A 15,447-nucleotide genomic window follows, 5' to 3' on the forward strand; every position below is an offset into this window, starting at 1 on the left:
CCTGTAGCACAGGAGCAGCCAGAGACAGTAAAAGTCTGAACACGGCTTTGTGTTCCAACGAACCTTTATTTATACAGACTGAAACAGGCCATGGGCCAAAGTTTGCTGACTATAACCATTGCTCTCTGTGATCCCTTTTGGTCCCTTAGCTTTAGATACCATCTGTGTTTCCCAGATGTGTAACAGCCTGAATTTCTCTTGAACTCATTTTTACACATCCAGTAAGTGCAGTCTGTATTTCCATTTCATTGTCTCAGAGACATCTCAAGGTTCATGTGTACAGGACTCCTGATCCCAGTCTCCACTCAGTTGGTTGTGTCTGTCCTCATATGTGTAACCAGCAATTTAGGAACCATTCTTGTTGCCTTTCTTACTCTTACCTCTCTTCCAGGTCAGTAGTTTCTCCCTTCGTCTGTGCTTTTGAGATGTATCCAGGTGATGTTTACTTCTGTCCACTTGCACCCTTGCCACTCTATCCATCTTTCCCTTGACCGACTGCAGTCACCTGATTCTTCCCCTGCTGTCCCCTGTGTCCTCCTGTAGCTGCTTTCCATATAGAAGTCCCCTTGATCCTTTTGAAGTGGAAGTCACCTCATGTCCAGGCTCTGCTCAAAACCCCAGTGACTTTTCATTTCACTCTAAATAAATTTTAAATATTCACCACAGTCTACAAGGTCCCGTTTGACCTACTGCTGGGGCTCCTCTCTGATTTCGTCATTTACCACTCTTCCTTTGAATCATTCTGCTCTGGCCATTTTGGCCTCCTTGCTGTTCCCGTAGCATTCCTCCATGGATGTCTGTTTGACCTGCTTCCTTACTTTATTTCTGTCTGTGCTGAAATGTTACCTACAGGTGAGATCTCCATTCTTTCAGTTTAGATTTTGTCCCTTCCCTTACTCCTTTCTTGCCCTTGTTTGTTTTCCTTTGTGGTACTTATTGTACCCCATATAGTTAGAACATACCTTTTCATTGCTTCCATACCTATGCCCCTACTTGAATATAAATTTCATAAGAACAAGGAATTTGTACATCTACGACCTAAAACTGCTTGGTATAATATATGTGTTTGGTAAATATCCAATGAATGCATTTAAGGAAATCTTATAAATTAAATAGGAAAAAGAGAAAGTAGAAAGAAGAGAATTTGAATTTTAAGTAGTCCAACAGGTATCCTCTGAGATTTTAGAAACCTACATCCTTTAAAAAGGAAGAGGAAGCTATGAAGAAAAGATCATCACAGATGTATTAAAATGCTGTGATTGTAGAAACAAAGGACTCTGTAGAAGGTGTAGTGGGACAAATGGTGTTCTGTTGTTTTAAGCCACCAACATTGTGATCATTTGTTATGGCAGTCCTGGAAAACTAATACAGAAAAGTTAGAATATAAGGTAAAGAAATCTATGAGAAAGTAGAACAAAATGTCAGACAGAAAAATGAGGTAGAAAGAGGAGACATAGAGATTTAATCTAGGTTGTCCCAACATTTGACTAATACAAGTGTCAGAAGGAATGGAGAGGTAATTACAAAGAGATAGATAACAGAAGAGATCTAAGAATTTAAGGACCTAAGCATTCCTAGTCTCAGACGCATTGTAAAATCTCAGAAAACTGAGGCTTTTATAAAGAGGATTCTGAAAGTCCTGGGGCTGGGGACAGAGGAGGGAGGGAGAACAGGTCACCTGCAAAGGAATGATAATCAAACTGGTATGTGACTTACCAGCATAAATGAATCCTTAAAGACTGGAGTAGTGCCTTAAAAATTCTGAGAGAAAATAATTTTCCCCCTACAATTTATCCAGACAACATTAATCTAGACTGAAGACCAAATAAAGATATTTCAGACATTTAAGGACTTGGGAAATTTACCTTGTATGCATCCTTTCTTACAGAACACAAATTAGGGATATGCTCCAGCAAAACAAGTAAGTAAACCAAAAAAGATGGATGAGTGCATGGGGTCCAGAAAACAGAGCTGAGCTGGAGACCAAAGAAGCAAAATCTTAGGGTGCCAAAAAAGCATTCAGTCCGTGTTGCACCAAGAGGATAGCGATTTCAAAGGGAACTGTATAAAGAGAGAATTCCATAGTCTCTGTGGAATCTGTGAGGCATTTGAATAATTTATAGATATGATTGTGACTGACAATGGAAGAAACATAATTAGAAGCACAAGTCAAAATAGAAGCCAAACAGGAAAGGAAATTTAACTGTAACACTAGGCCAAAAATCAGCACATAGACAATGCTTATCAAACTTACTTCAGTGTAAGAATTATTTGCGGGTGCTTGCTAAAAATCTAGATATCCAGATCTCTTCTTAAGATTCTGATTCCCGGGGGGCCGCCTGGTTGGCTCAGTCGGTTGAGCGTTCGACTTCAGCTCAGGTCATGATCTAACAGTCTCTGAGTTCCATCCCCGCGTGGGGCTCTGTGCTGTCAGTTCAGAGCCTGGAGCCTTCTTTAGATTCTGTCTCCCTCTCTCTCTCTGCCCCTACCCCACTCACACTCTGTCTCTCAAAATATGAATAAACGTTAAAAAAAAAAAAAAAGATTCTGATTCCCGGGTCTCCTGGGTGGCTCAGTCAGTTAAGCCTCTGACTTCAGCTCAGGTCATGATCTCACAGTATGTGGATTCAAGCTGCTCCACATCTGGCACTGTGTTGACGGCTCAGAGCCTGGAGCCTGCTTTGGATTCTGTGTCTCCCTCTCTCTCTGACCCCCCTTGCTTGCTCTCTGTCTTTCTCGCTCTCAAAAGAAATAAATAAAACATTAAAATTTTTTTTTGAAAAAAGATTCTGGTTCCCTAGGTATGGGGGGTCTAAAGACTTTTCTTTTTATTTGACAAGCACTCCCAAGTTTTTCCTATGATTAGAAACATTTTGGAAATACACTAATAGGAAAAGCACAGAAAATTCAGTGTGATTGTAGAACATTTATCAACCTTGAAATGAAAAAAAAATGATAGAAATTAGGAGAGAGAAAGAAGAATGAGGAGAATGACGTAAAAAGCCAGTTAGTAGGGTCAAGAAATACTGTGTTTGGTGGAACATTGGAATCAAGCTATAGTGTGTTAAGATTGGTCAGTAGAGAATTTAAGAGGAATACGTTGGGGTCAAATGAAACAAAATTATATCTTAGCATTGGAAACAGTAGATAATCTCTAAAATTGGTAAAGTAAAAAATTATCATACAAATATATTATTTAGGGAGATGTAGATAATCACTAGACCTAAGGTAAGTTAAAGAGGTGAAAGTAGGTTGTTCTGAAAGTGGATCTGAATTAGAGAGGTGGGTACTGATGTCATTTTTTTTTTAATTTTAATTTTTTTATGTTTATTCAGTTTTTGAAAGACAGAGACAGAGCACAAGCAGGGGTGGGGTGGAGAGAGAGGGGGACACAGAATCGGAAGCAGGCTCCAGGTTCTGAGCTGTCAGCACAGAGCCTGACGCGGGGCTCGAACTCACGAACCGCAAGATCATGACCCGAGCTGAAGTCCGATGCTCAACCGACTGAGCCGCCCGGCGCCCCCTGATGTCATTTTTTTAACCATGTACATGCATTGCTTTGTTTAAACAACAAAATAGGTATTTAAAAAGCAAACTGATAGCAACAACTTGGTTTTAAATCTAAAGAAACAACCAGTCTGAACTTCATATAATGAAGTTCTCACTCAAGATTTATTACTAATTTATTATTCTGAGACTCTGAGAAAGGGCTGTGTGTACTGTGCCTCAGTTCTGTTACCTTTACAAAGTGCCATACATTGCCACAGCGCTTGCTGCATATACCACATCTCTCTGTCTATGGCTCATATGTATAATATAGATTACCCTTTTTGTTGTATAGAGAGGATCAGGATAGATTCTACCTATCTTTAAGTCTACTTTTAGGGGCTCCTGGGTGGCTCAGTCAGTTGAGCTTCTGACTTCGGCTCAGGTCGTTGTCTCATGGTTCATGGCTTTGAGCCTTGCATCGGGCTCTGTGCTGACAGCGCAGAACCTGGAACCTGCTTTAGGTGTCTCCCTCCCTCTCTCTCTCTGCCTCTTCTCCACTTTGCTTTCTTGCCCTCTCAAAAATAAATAAATAAACTTAAAAAAAAATAAATCTACCTTTAGAGATTCTTCATACTCTTTATATGGAGCATACTAACAACTCATAGCACTGACCTTAGAAAACTTTTAATGGGTTCTCGTTCCTTCCTTTGTGCATTAGGTCAATGATTAGCTTTCTGATAATGATGCCAAGGGGACCTTTGTCTTTGCACTTACTGGATAATGCTTATGTAGATGATTTAGTGCATTCCCTTTCTTGGCTGTGGATATAGCTCACTTTTAGCACGTTTGTATTCCAGCATCTAGTACCTTACCTTTTAACGTACAAATTGTACATTGCTCAATTGAAAAAATTGAGAAAATTAAGTTTCAGAGAAATTGAGTGGCTTTATCAAGCTCAGTAACTAGAAGTCAGGCTCTTGATCTCTGTATTCATTGCTCTGTGTGAATTTACTGGTGTATTGCTCATCAAAGCATTATCATTATCTGATATTTAAAGCCATATTTTATTTTTATTTTAGTATGTGTAATTCTTTTATTCTTTTTTCTTCATTAGTACATTTTTATTTATACTGTTTCGTGATCCAAATGGCTTCCGGTAGGTATGGTTATCTGAGACCACTCATTCACTAATAACTCTTTTTACCTTCCAAGATGCCAATTAGATACCACTTAAACATATGTATTGGCATTACCATAGTGTTTGAATATAATGTTTGTTTTTAAAAGTTTATTTTTTTTTAATTTTTAATGCTTATTTTTGAGAGAGAGAGAGAGAGAGGGAGAGAGAGAGACAGAGAGAGACAGAGAATGAGTGGGAGAGGGGTAAAGAGAGAGGGAGATAGAATCCAAAGCAGGCTCTAGGCTCTGAGCTGTCAGCACAGAGCCTGATGCAAGGCTTGAACTCACAAGCTGTGAGATCATGACCTGAGCTGAAGTCGGACGCTTAACCAACTGACCCATCCAGGCATCTGTATTTTTTTATTTTTTGACAGCACACACGTGTGCTTGTGCAGGAGAGGGACAGAGAGAGAAGGAGAGAGAAAATCCCAACCAGGCTCTGTGCTCATAGTGCAGGACTTGATCTCTCGAACTGTGAGATCATGTATGACCTGAGCGGAATCCAGAGTTGGATGCTTAACCGACTGAGCCACTCAGGCACCCCCGAATATAACATTTAGATTGCAATTTAAAGAGATAGGTACCAAGGCACACTTCACAAATCTTTAGCTTTTAGCAATCACAGCTTAGGCTAGTCCCATTTTTCGCTCAGACTTGAGTAACATGCATTCATCTTAAATCTTAGTTTGTTGGGGCTTGTCCCCAGTTAACAAGAGCATTGGAGCTCTAGAGAAATTTAACACCAAATCAGTGTACTAGAGGTATTTTTCACTCTTAATTACAAAGGCAGCCCAGCTATTTTGTCAAATTTCCTATACTTCCTTAATTTTAATAATGAAGTTCCCTGGTCTGTGCAACATCCTGAATTCTTAGAGCTGGGATTATTGTTAATTCCCATCACAGTGATAGGTCTCAAATGTAATTATTGATACAGTCTGCTAAAGGATTGCATTTTTCTCAAAACTGCCTTACCTTTGTGACTTAAAGTGAAGAATTACAGACTGATTGCTCATTGGAACAAGAGCTTCCATTTATACTTTTTTTAAATTAAAAAAAATAATTTTTTAAATATTTGTTTATTTTTGAGAGAGAGAGACAGCGCGCACATGAGCAGGAGAGGGGCAGAGAGAGAGGGAGACACAGAATCTAAAGCAGGCTCCAGGCTCTGAGCTGTCAGCACAGATGCGGGGCTCAAACTCACGAATGGTGGGATCAGACCTGAGCTGAAGTTGGATGCTTAACTGACTGAGCCACCCAGGCGCGCCTTTTATTTATACTTTAATACATACTTTCCTTAACTGATTTTTTTTGCTCCATATTTATTTTTTAAATTGCATACATTAGTTCACTTTTTTTGTGTGAACAGTTCTGAGTTTTGATAAAATATAGATTTCATTTAAATACTGTCATAGTCAAGGCATAGAACAGTTCGTTACCCCGAAATAGTTTCCTTGTGGTCTCTCTTTAGCCCCCTTACCCTGCACCCTCAAGCCCTGGCAGTCACTGATCTGCTCTTTATCCCTATAGTTTTGCCTTTTCCAGAATGTCATGTAAATGGAAATGGTTTGAGTCTAGCTTCTTTCACTTGGCAATAGTTCATTCTTTTTTATTTGGGACTAATATATCATTGAGTAAAACACCCATTATATGGGTGTAGCAGAGTTTATCTGTTTACTATTTGTACATTTAGTTTGCTTCCAGTTTTGATTTTGAATAAAGCCACCTATAAACATTCACTTATAGGTTTTCACGTGAACATAAGTTTTCATTTCTCTCGGTCAAGTGCTTAACAGTAGGATTTCTGGGTCAAATATTTAAAAGTGTCTGTATCATTTTCAGTTTTCACTGCCATAATTTATTTTAATAGAAAATAAAGGTGACCCATTTAAGTATCTGTGTTACTTATAGAAAAGTAAATAATCATGCAGCAAACTGATAATTTCGTTTCTTGTGTTACTCATAGAGGATTTTAAATTCAGGCAGAGAATTTGATGTTTGATCTGGTATGGAAAAGCATTTTTTTAAGATGCATCTTTTTTAACTAATGAAAAGAGCTTTATAGGTCATGGCAAGATTTTTATATATTTTGTCACTTATGTACTCTTAGTCATCTTTATCCTACCTTGTACATGATCTTTCATGCACAACTCCCTTGTTCCTAGAGTGGTAAAAGAAAAATTACATGAACTTTTTGGACGGAAAAATGAAATTGTAATAGAGATGTATTTATTGAATGCCTACTAAGTGCTGGGTACTTTCTGGATGCTGGGGACTGAGGAGAGAGCATAACAAAACAAATGAAAACAAACAACAGAAACTCCTTCCTGCAAGAACTTTAGTAATAAGTGCTAAGGAAAGCCTGTGAAGCATGAGAAGAAGAAATGCAGTTTTGGTGGAGTGAGGGCCATTGTTAAATTCTAAGCTTCTCACTTTAGTGGGCTGACGCCACAGCTTGTTTTTGTTTATTTAAATTTTATTGTGAAATAATTTCAGATTTGGCAGAGTTGCAAAGATAGTACAGAATTCCAGTATATCTCTTACCAACTTTCCCCAAGTGTTAATATCTTTCATTAACAGTGTACATTTTTTAAAACTAAGAAACCAACATTGGTACCAACTGTGAACTCCAGATTTTATTTGGATATGACTAGTTTTCCCACTAATGTCATTTTTTTTCTTACAGAATCCAGTTCAGGGTACCACATTATACTTAGTTATTGTATTTCCTTACATTCCCCCCAATCTAACAATTTCTCAGTATTTCCTTATTTGTTTTATGAGTTTGAGACTCTTAAACAGTATTGGTTAATATTGTGTAAAACGTCCCTCAGTTTGGATGTATCTGCTGTCATTCTTGTGATGAGAGTGGGGTTATGGGTTTGGGGGAAAAATACAAGTGAAGTACATACCCTTCTCATCACAGCATATCAGGAGGTACATGTTATTAACATGACTTTTCACTGGTGATGTCAACTTTGATCACTTGGTTAAGGGTACTTCTTGCCAGAGTTCTCTACTGTAATGTTATTGTTTTTCCCTTTGTATGTTGAAGTGAGTCAGTCATTAAGTTTAGTCTGCACTCTGGGAGAGCAGGGTAAGCTTTCCTTCTTGGAGGGGCGACATCTATATGTATATATTTCTTGGAATTTTTTGTAAGAAATGTTTGTCTCTTCTCCCTCATTTATTTATTTAAACAATCATTTATTTGCATTAGTGGGTCTCTTGTATTATTTATTTAATAATTTGGTTTGTGATCGAATACTCTGTTATTTGTTCCTCAGTTTGTTCCACCTTTGACCTTTGGGAGCTCTTGTAGATTGGCTCCATTTCCTTTTGACATACCGCCAACCTTTTGTTTCTTTGAGCACTTGGTTGATTTCTGGTCCTACAGGATCCATTGGGTTCATCTTGTATACTTTTTGTCCCAGCCTTAGAATCCGCCTCTTCTTTAAGAAGTCCTAGTTATTTTTACTGGAGAATAGTATTTGAAAACCCAAGATTTGGGAGCTGAGTATTAGGCTGTCAGCCAGTTCATGTTTTATTTTGTTAAATTTTTTTTTAAAGTCTAAATTTGAAAATTATGCCAAAGAGGTAGCAGGCCAGAAATAAAACATACCCTGACTTAGGTAATTATAAACTGAAAAATTTTTATGGCTGTATTAAGCCCAGCTTTTAAAATATGCATTTTTATATGCAGTGAAGATAAGACAATTTTTATTATTAAAGTTTGTTTTTGTTTTAAGCTTACCTTAATATAAACATTCTTATCACTGAATGGAAACAAATGATTTGTTCTTTTCTTTTAATTGGGTAGGATCTTTACATCCTGTTCATAGGATTGTAGACAGAAATTGGGAATTCTGTTGTTAGATTACTCCTCGGAAAAGTGACATCAGTTTTAATCCAGTCACTTATTAATGAGTATCTGTTCACAAGTGAGATATTTCATATTTGGGGCTTTACTCAATTTTAGACATTTTCTGCTTTGGATGTGTTAAGCTAGAGAAGTACAGTTGATCCTTGAACAATGCAGGGTTAGGGGCACCTGCCCACTTCACAGTTGAAAATCCATGTATAACTTTTGACTTTTCAAAAACTTAACTTCTTTTTTTTTTTTTTTTTTTTAACGTTGATTTATTTTTGAGACAGAGACAGAGCATGAACAGGGGAGGGGCAGAGAGAGAGGGAGACACAGAATCGGAAGCAGGCTCCAGACTCTGAGCCATCAGCCCAGAGCCCGACGCGGGGCTCGGGCCCACGGACCGCGAGATCGTGACCTGAGCCGAAGTCGTACGCTTAACCGACTGAACCACCTAGGCACCCCTCAAAAATTTAACTTCTAATAGCTTATATTGACTGGTAGCCTTACTCATAACATAAGTAGTAGATTAACACACATTTTGTATGTTACATGTATCATATACTGTATTCTTACAATAAAGTAAGGTAGAGAAAAGAAAATGTTACTAAGAAAATCATAAAGGAGAGAAAATATATTTACAGTATTATATAAAAAAAAATCTGTACCTAAGCAGTTCAAACTTATGTTGTTCAAGGGTCAACTGTAAATTATTTCAGTAAACCAAACGTGGATTATTTGGTATGTATTCTCTGTGGTCATCATATTGGGGCAAGTTTTAAAAGTTGAATTAAACTTTAAATTGGGAGTTAAAGTTAATTTCAAAAAAACTTTAAAAACTCCTTTTAGGTTTAAAAGTGGATAAGGATATAATTGCTCTGAAGAACAGGATAGTCCATTGCTTTAATTCTGTATTTTTATTTTTGTTTTTTGTTTTTCCTTTGCAGAGAATGTAGCTGGTGACTACATTTCCCCCTTTCATGATATTCCTCTGAGGGTGGACTCTACAGAGGTATAGTTTTTTTTTTTATTCTTTTTTTTTTTGGGGGGGGGACAGAGAGAGACAGAGCATGAACGGGGGAGGGGCAGAGAGAGAGGGAGACACAGAATCGGAAACAAGCTCGAGGCTCTGAGCCATCAACCCAGAGCCTGACACGGGGCTCGAACTCACGGACCGCGAGATCGTGACCTGGCTGAAGTCGGACGCTTAACCGACTGCGCCACCCAGGCGCCCCGACAGAGGTATAGTTTTTAACTTGTTTTGGGGGTGACAACATGTACTTCTAGTGTCACCACAAAATACTTTTTAGAAGCATTTTGAAAGGAAAGAATGTGGGTTGGAAGTCAAGAAGGATAACAGAGTTATCACAACAAGATTGTAAGCCTCCTTCATGAATTAGAATTAGTGTGAGAATAGGATCATTCCAGGAGGAAGGTTATGGAACACTGATGTGGGATTGGTGCTGCCTTCCAGCCCTTCAGAGGCCTGGACTGTCAATAAGATGGCTGCAGGGAGAATAATAGTGAAGATTTATTGAATGCTCATAGTGCTTATCCACGCACTGTGCTCAGAGCTTGAGTTGCATTATCTGAGTACAGCTAGGGCTACTGTTATTACCCTTATTTTGCTAATGAGGTTCAGTACCTTGCCCCTGGTCACAAATCTATCGTCTGTTGTGGGAAGTGGGATATGAATTTAGGTGCTCTAACTCCAAAGGTTGTATTCTTAATTGCTCTTGTGCAATCATTCCAGCTCATTACTTCTAAGTACTATTCAGCTGCAGGACAGGAGGTCATATAATCTGGAGAGAGAAAGAAGGCAAAGAGAGGGCAGAAAGAACTCCATTTTACTGTATGTGTGTCCATGTGTTTTGTTTTGGCCAGTGAACAGTCCAACCCAAATATCTCCTGTCTCCCAACACCACTGCTTGCTTTTGGCCAAAAGTGCATGCATTTATTTATTCACTTACTAACTTCTTCTTTCAGTAAACAGTTCTTGCAGGCTTATTATGAGCTAGATGGCATTCCAGGCACTAGGGTTGCAGCAGTGAGTAAGATAGATAGGAGATATAGTTCCCACTCGATGGAAGGAGGTGGACAACCAGGAAACAAGTCAATCAGAGAATGTTAAGTGCTGTAAAACTAGAACAGGATAATGAAAGGAGTGATTGGTGGGTGCTGCTTCATGTGTGGGTGTACCATGACAAAATCTGTTCACCTAACAAAATGATAATATTTTGTGGAATCAGGTAGTAGGGAGGGGTGAAGGTGGAACAAAGAGTGGACCAGAAACATTCCAGTGGGCATGATATTCTGCCTAAGGAGAATGGGTTTTGGGGAATATGAGAAAGTTGAGAATAGGGCAGGACTAACATAGAACAGGATATGCCTGTGAATTCTGGGCACGTGGGGATTGGTACACACAGTGGTTGTGTACATAAGTTTCTCCCATCCTCAACTATAATGATTAGAACTGTTGCACCTTGTACTTTGGGAGGTGGTTATTTTAGGAACAGAAATAATGTTTCAGGGCCTATTTGGGATAGTCATTTTCCTGTTTTGTTTCCTTTTTTGGTGTTTTTGTTTGTTTTTGTTTTTTTGGTGTGTAAAGGTTACATGTAAGTGTGAGCATTTGTGAATGGAGTAATTTTTCTTCCCAACCCATCATATAGTCTTTTTTAATTTAAAAGTGCTTGATGGAGGCGTAGTAATCACACCTTTGTGGAATTTACAGGCAGGAGGTGTAGCTGAGTACTTTCATGGCTTGTTAGTCATGCTCCCTAGAGTTTCATTTCAATAATGAAATGACTGTTTTAAGTGTAATCACGGGAGACTGACAGTCTTTCCTTTAAGACCGAACAGAGCCTTTGCTTATTTTTATAAAAACTAGGAAAATATACTTGAAAGAGATTTAGCTTTTCTAATAATTTATTTTATGAAACACCTTGATGCTCATGCACTGGGGATGCAAATGCTGAGAGAAAAGAAACTGGGCATTCGGTAGTTCTCTGTTGAACCCGGTGTCTGGACAGCTTCTGTAGTGGAATATTTCTGCAGTAGGCTTACTTGGATTGCTTTGCAGTGCAGTTGTATTCTTTGATGAGATATTACAATCACAAATACCATCTTTTCTTTTATAGGAAAATGGCATTCCTACAAAGAGAGCACGAAATGATGAATATGAGGTATATCTAAAGGTTTTTATTTTTGTGAATCACTTCTGTTGTCCGTTAAAGACCTTGATGATTGCATTTGTAAAGTGCTTCTAAAGTTTTCCCCTCTATGAAGATTTTTGTGTGCGTTCTGATGTTTTTATTCTTCCAATATGTGTGTATTATGGCAGCTAGGGATGATCTTACCATTTCATTTCTTTTTCTTGTTTATAAAATCAAATTTACCGTTTTCTTCATTGCACACTTTTTAAAGTGTACAGTTCAGTGTAATTAGGTACTTCCGCATGTGCAGTCGTCACCACCGTTCATCTCCAGAATTTCTTCTCAAACTGAAACTCTGCCCACTGAACAGTGACTCTCCGTTCCCTCCTTCAGAACCCAGCCCCTGGTAACTACTATTCCATTTTCTATTTATGAATCTGACTATTCTAGGAATCCCCTTAACATTTCATCTTATAAGTGAAAAACCAGAGAGAGTCAGGAACAGAACCCAGGTTTTAGTAGCAAGTTACTTATCATGGTAGATAGTCTAAAGTAAAGGTACTTTATGAAAATTGGTCACTTTGTCCTTTTTTTATTATAAGGAAAAAGGTGGTTTGAGAGGCTGTTTTAGAATGCAGGGACAAATCTTTTTGGGGATAGAGGAGGAAAAAAGACCACCTATATGCTAGAATAAACATGTTCTAAATATATCTTTTAAATATGTGACTGTCAAACCTTCGATGGTTGTTGACTTAGGCCCAGAACGTCTGACTGATGTCTGTCATCTCATCTCATGTTGTTGATGCCTTTTTATCTTACTGATGCCAGACAGCATTTCTTATCACCTTCCTCAGCCTTCTTTTCCCTTCAACTTTATTTCCATCTTTTTTTTCTCTATTTCAACTGAAACTCATGACCCCAGCCTTTGAATCTACTTCCACAAATAGCTCCGGGTGTTGTTCAGACACCCCACCACCATTGCCTGCCGTCCATCTTGTATTCTCTTAAACTGGTGTTTGTTAAAATGGTCCTTAAACCACATACATTGGAATAATGTAGAACACTTGTTAAAATTTCAGATCCAGGCCTTAATTACATATCTACTACACCAGAATCTCTGCTTGATGGAGACCAGTTAGTCCACATATTTAACGAGTGTTTCAGGGCATTTTACACATACTGAAGTTTGAGAACCACTGCCCTAGATGTTGGGTGAATAGACATTGAGGGGTTCGAGGCTTTATAGTTTCCTAGAGACTTTATGTATCAACCTGGAAATAGTTTTCTCATTGGGGAAAATGTATTCTGAGAGCATATAGCCAACTTAAAATTTAATTCTTAGAACATGGTTCATTTGTCAGAGACTGCCTGATTTGAGTCTGTTTGTGGTTTGTGTGTTTATTTATTTATAATTCTGAACGATTTTTCCCAACCCCAAGCCCTTGGCAGCCACTTTTCTACTCTCTGTTTCTATGAATTAGTCTGCCCCCCCCTTTTTTTTTAAAGAATTCCATATATAAGGTTCCATATATAAGAATTCCATATAAGTGGTAAAATGCAGTATTTGTCTTTCTCTGTCTGGCTTATGTCAATGAGCATAATGCCCTAACAGTCTACCCATTGTTGTCGCAAATGGCAGGTTTCCTTCTTTCCCATGGCTGAATAATACTCCACTGTATATATTAAGCACATCTTCTTTATCTGTTCATTCATTGATGGACACTTAGGTTGTTTCCTTATCTTGGCTACTGTAAGTAATGCTGCAGTGAATATGGGGGTGCAGGTATCTTTCTAATATCCTGTTTTCTTTTTTTTTCTCGGATAAATACCCAGAAGTGGGATTGCTGGATCATACAATAGCTCTGTTTTAATTTTTTGGAAAACTGCCATACTGTTTTCTGTAGTGGCTGCAGCAATTTACATCCCACCAACAGTGCAGAGTGTTCCCCTTTTTCCACATTCTCGCCAACACTTGTTATTTCTTACCTTTTTGGTGACAGCCATTCCAGCAGGTGTGAGGTGATATCTCATTCTCTGATAATTGTGATGTTGAGCACCTTTTCATGTCCCTGTTGACTGTGTGTCTCTTGGAAAACTGTCCAATTCCTCTGCGCATCTTTTAATCAGATTGGTCTTTTCCTGTTGTGTTGCAGGAGTTCTTTATGTTTCAGATATTAATCCTTATCAGATACATGGTTTACAAATACGTATTTTCCCATTTCTAGATTGTCTTTTTATGTTGTTAATGGCTTTCTTTGCTATGAAGAAGTTTATTAGTCTGATGGTATCACTTGTTTATTTTTGCTTTTGTTGCCTTTGCTTTTAGTATCAAAACGAAAATTTATTTGATCTTTTAAGAGTTGGAAAGAGAAAAGAAGGGTGATTTCCTCCCATTTTTCCCAAAGGCATATAAAATTTACTGACTTTTTTTCGTATCTTATTAGTTATCTTTTTGGTTTTTGCAACAAAAATAGCAGGGAAAAATGGAGGAGATAACTGAAGGAGGTAAATGGTCCTAGCTCATACCCAACTTTCTCGGAAATGTGTCCCCTTGTGTCTTTGTGATTTTGTACTAGATGTCAGTAGACTGTTACTGGTTTATAATTAACAGTAGTCTTAGGATAACCCAACTAACAGTGGCTTTGAAAAATTATAGATTATATGCATTTTATCTGGAAAGAAGAAAAGCAGACTGGAAATTTGTTCTTTAGAGATCAGAACAAATGATGAGGGGAGATGGTTTGCAGGCTTAAGATTCAAACCTTATCTTTTGTTCTTTTGGCCTAATTCAAGTCTCTGAGTGGTTTTCGTAGGTGTCATTGTGTAAAACAATTGCCACTAGCCTGGTCTTCTCTATCACCTCTGAGTATTCATCTGTATGCCTTTGTCCTCTTATAGCCAGGCTTTCAAGGATGAATAAATTATGTGAACATCTGCCATTTACTTAGGTTTTTCTTTTTAACAGCTACTTGAGACATATTTAAACAGGTGCTGGGATACCTCATGAAAGAGCATAGAAAATGAAACATAACAGCAAGACTGTGTATGAGGTTGCTAAGATAGGTATGAGACATACTTCTAAGGAGCAATTGTTGAGAATTCATTCTTGGCTTTGTTCTTCATCTCATTATGGATATGCAGTTCTGTCATTGGTAAACTTTAGTCTTACCTAGAAAAATTGAACAACCATCATTATTTTTTGCGGCTCAATTTAAATTTATACTTAGTTGTGTAAATGGCATCCTTTGAATTAATAATAGCATTTGTGTTTCACTTGGAAAGCCCTCAGATATTGTTTAGCAATGCTGCAAACCAGAAGTTCTCCACTCTGACTACATATTAAAATTGCTTGGAGAGCTTTGAAAAATAAGCAGTGCCCTGCCTCAAAACCATTGAATTCAAATAAGTGGGTATGTGGGGGGTGGGGCTCTAGGAAGCTTTTTTTTTTTTTTAATTGATAAAATCTCTCCTGGTGATTTTGACGTGTGGCACAATTGAGAGTAAGTATATTTAATCACTGCTTTCTCAGATGATCTATACTAAAGGGTTAGTTTTTTGGTTTATTTCTAATCTGTTGTGAACTGATACTTCTAAAAAATACAATTATTATTAGAAAAGTGTAATTAAAGAAAAGTGTAATTCAGGGTTCAACAGACCTAAAAATTACTGCATCAGATTGCTGTAAATGTTTCTAAGTGAACCTATAACAGTCAGCTTGCAGTTAGCTCTGGTTCTCGGCCACAGTTGGTGTAACACTGTTTTAAA

At 37.9% G+C, this 15,447-nt stretch overlaps 1 protein-coding gene across 4 annotated transcripts in view; it reads left to right on the forward strand.

Annotated features, from left to right (window-relative positions):
- The window catches only part of PPA2 (inorganic pyrophosphatase 2), a 91,148-nt gene that overhangs the window by 6,704 nt on the left and 68,997 nt on the right, over positions 1–15,447 (forward strand). For 2 of the 4 annotated variants that reach the window (XM_045471318.1, XM_045471300.1), the window contains exons 2-3: positions 9,475–9,539; positions 11,668–11,712. In XM_045471318.1, the coding sequence (XP_045327274.1) occupies positions 9,475–9,539; positions 11,668–11,712 (110 nt within the window). The remainder of the gene's footprint in view (positions 1–9,474; positions 9,540–11,667; positions 11,713–15,447) is intronic. The other 2 variants (XM_045471327.1, XM_045471308.1) reach the window with 1 other exon arrangement.

This window comes from Leopardus geoffroyi, chromosome B1 (assembly GCF_018350155.1).
Source record: "Leopardus geoffroyi isolate Oge1 chromosome B1, O.geoffroyi_Oge1_pat1.0, whole genome shotgun sequence".
NCBI classification, from domain to species: domain Eukaryota; kingdom Metazoa; phylum Chordata; class Mammalia; order Carnivora; family Felidae; genus Leopardus; species Leopardus geoffroyi.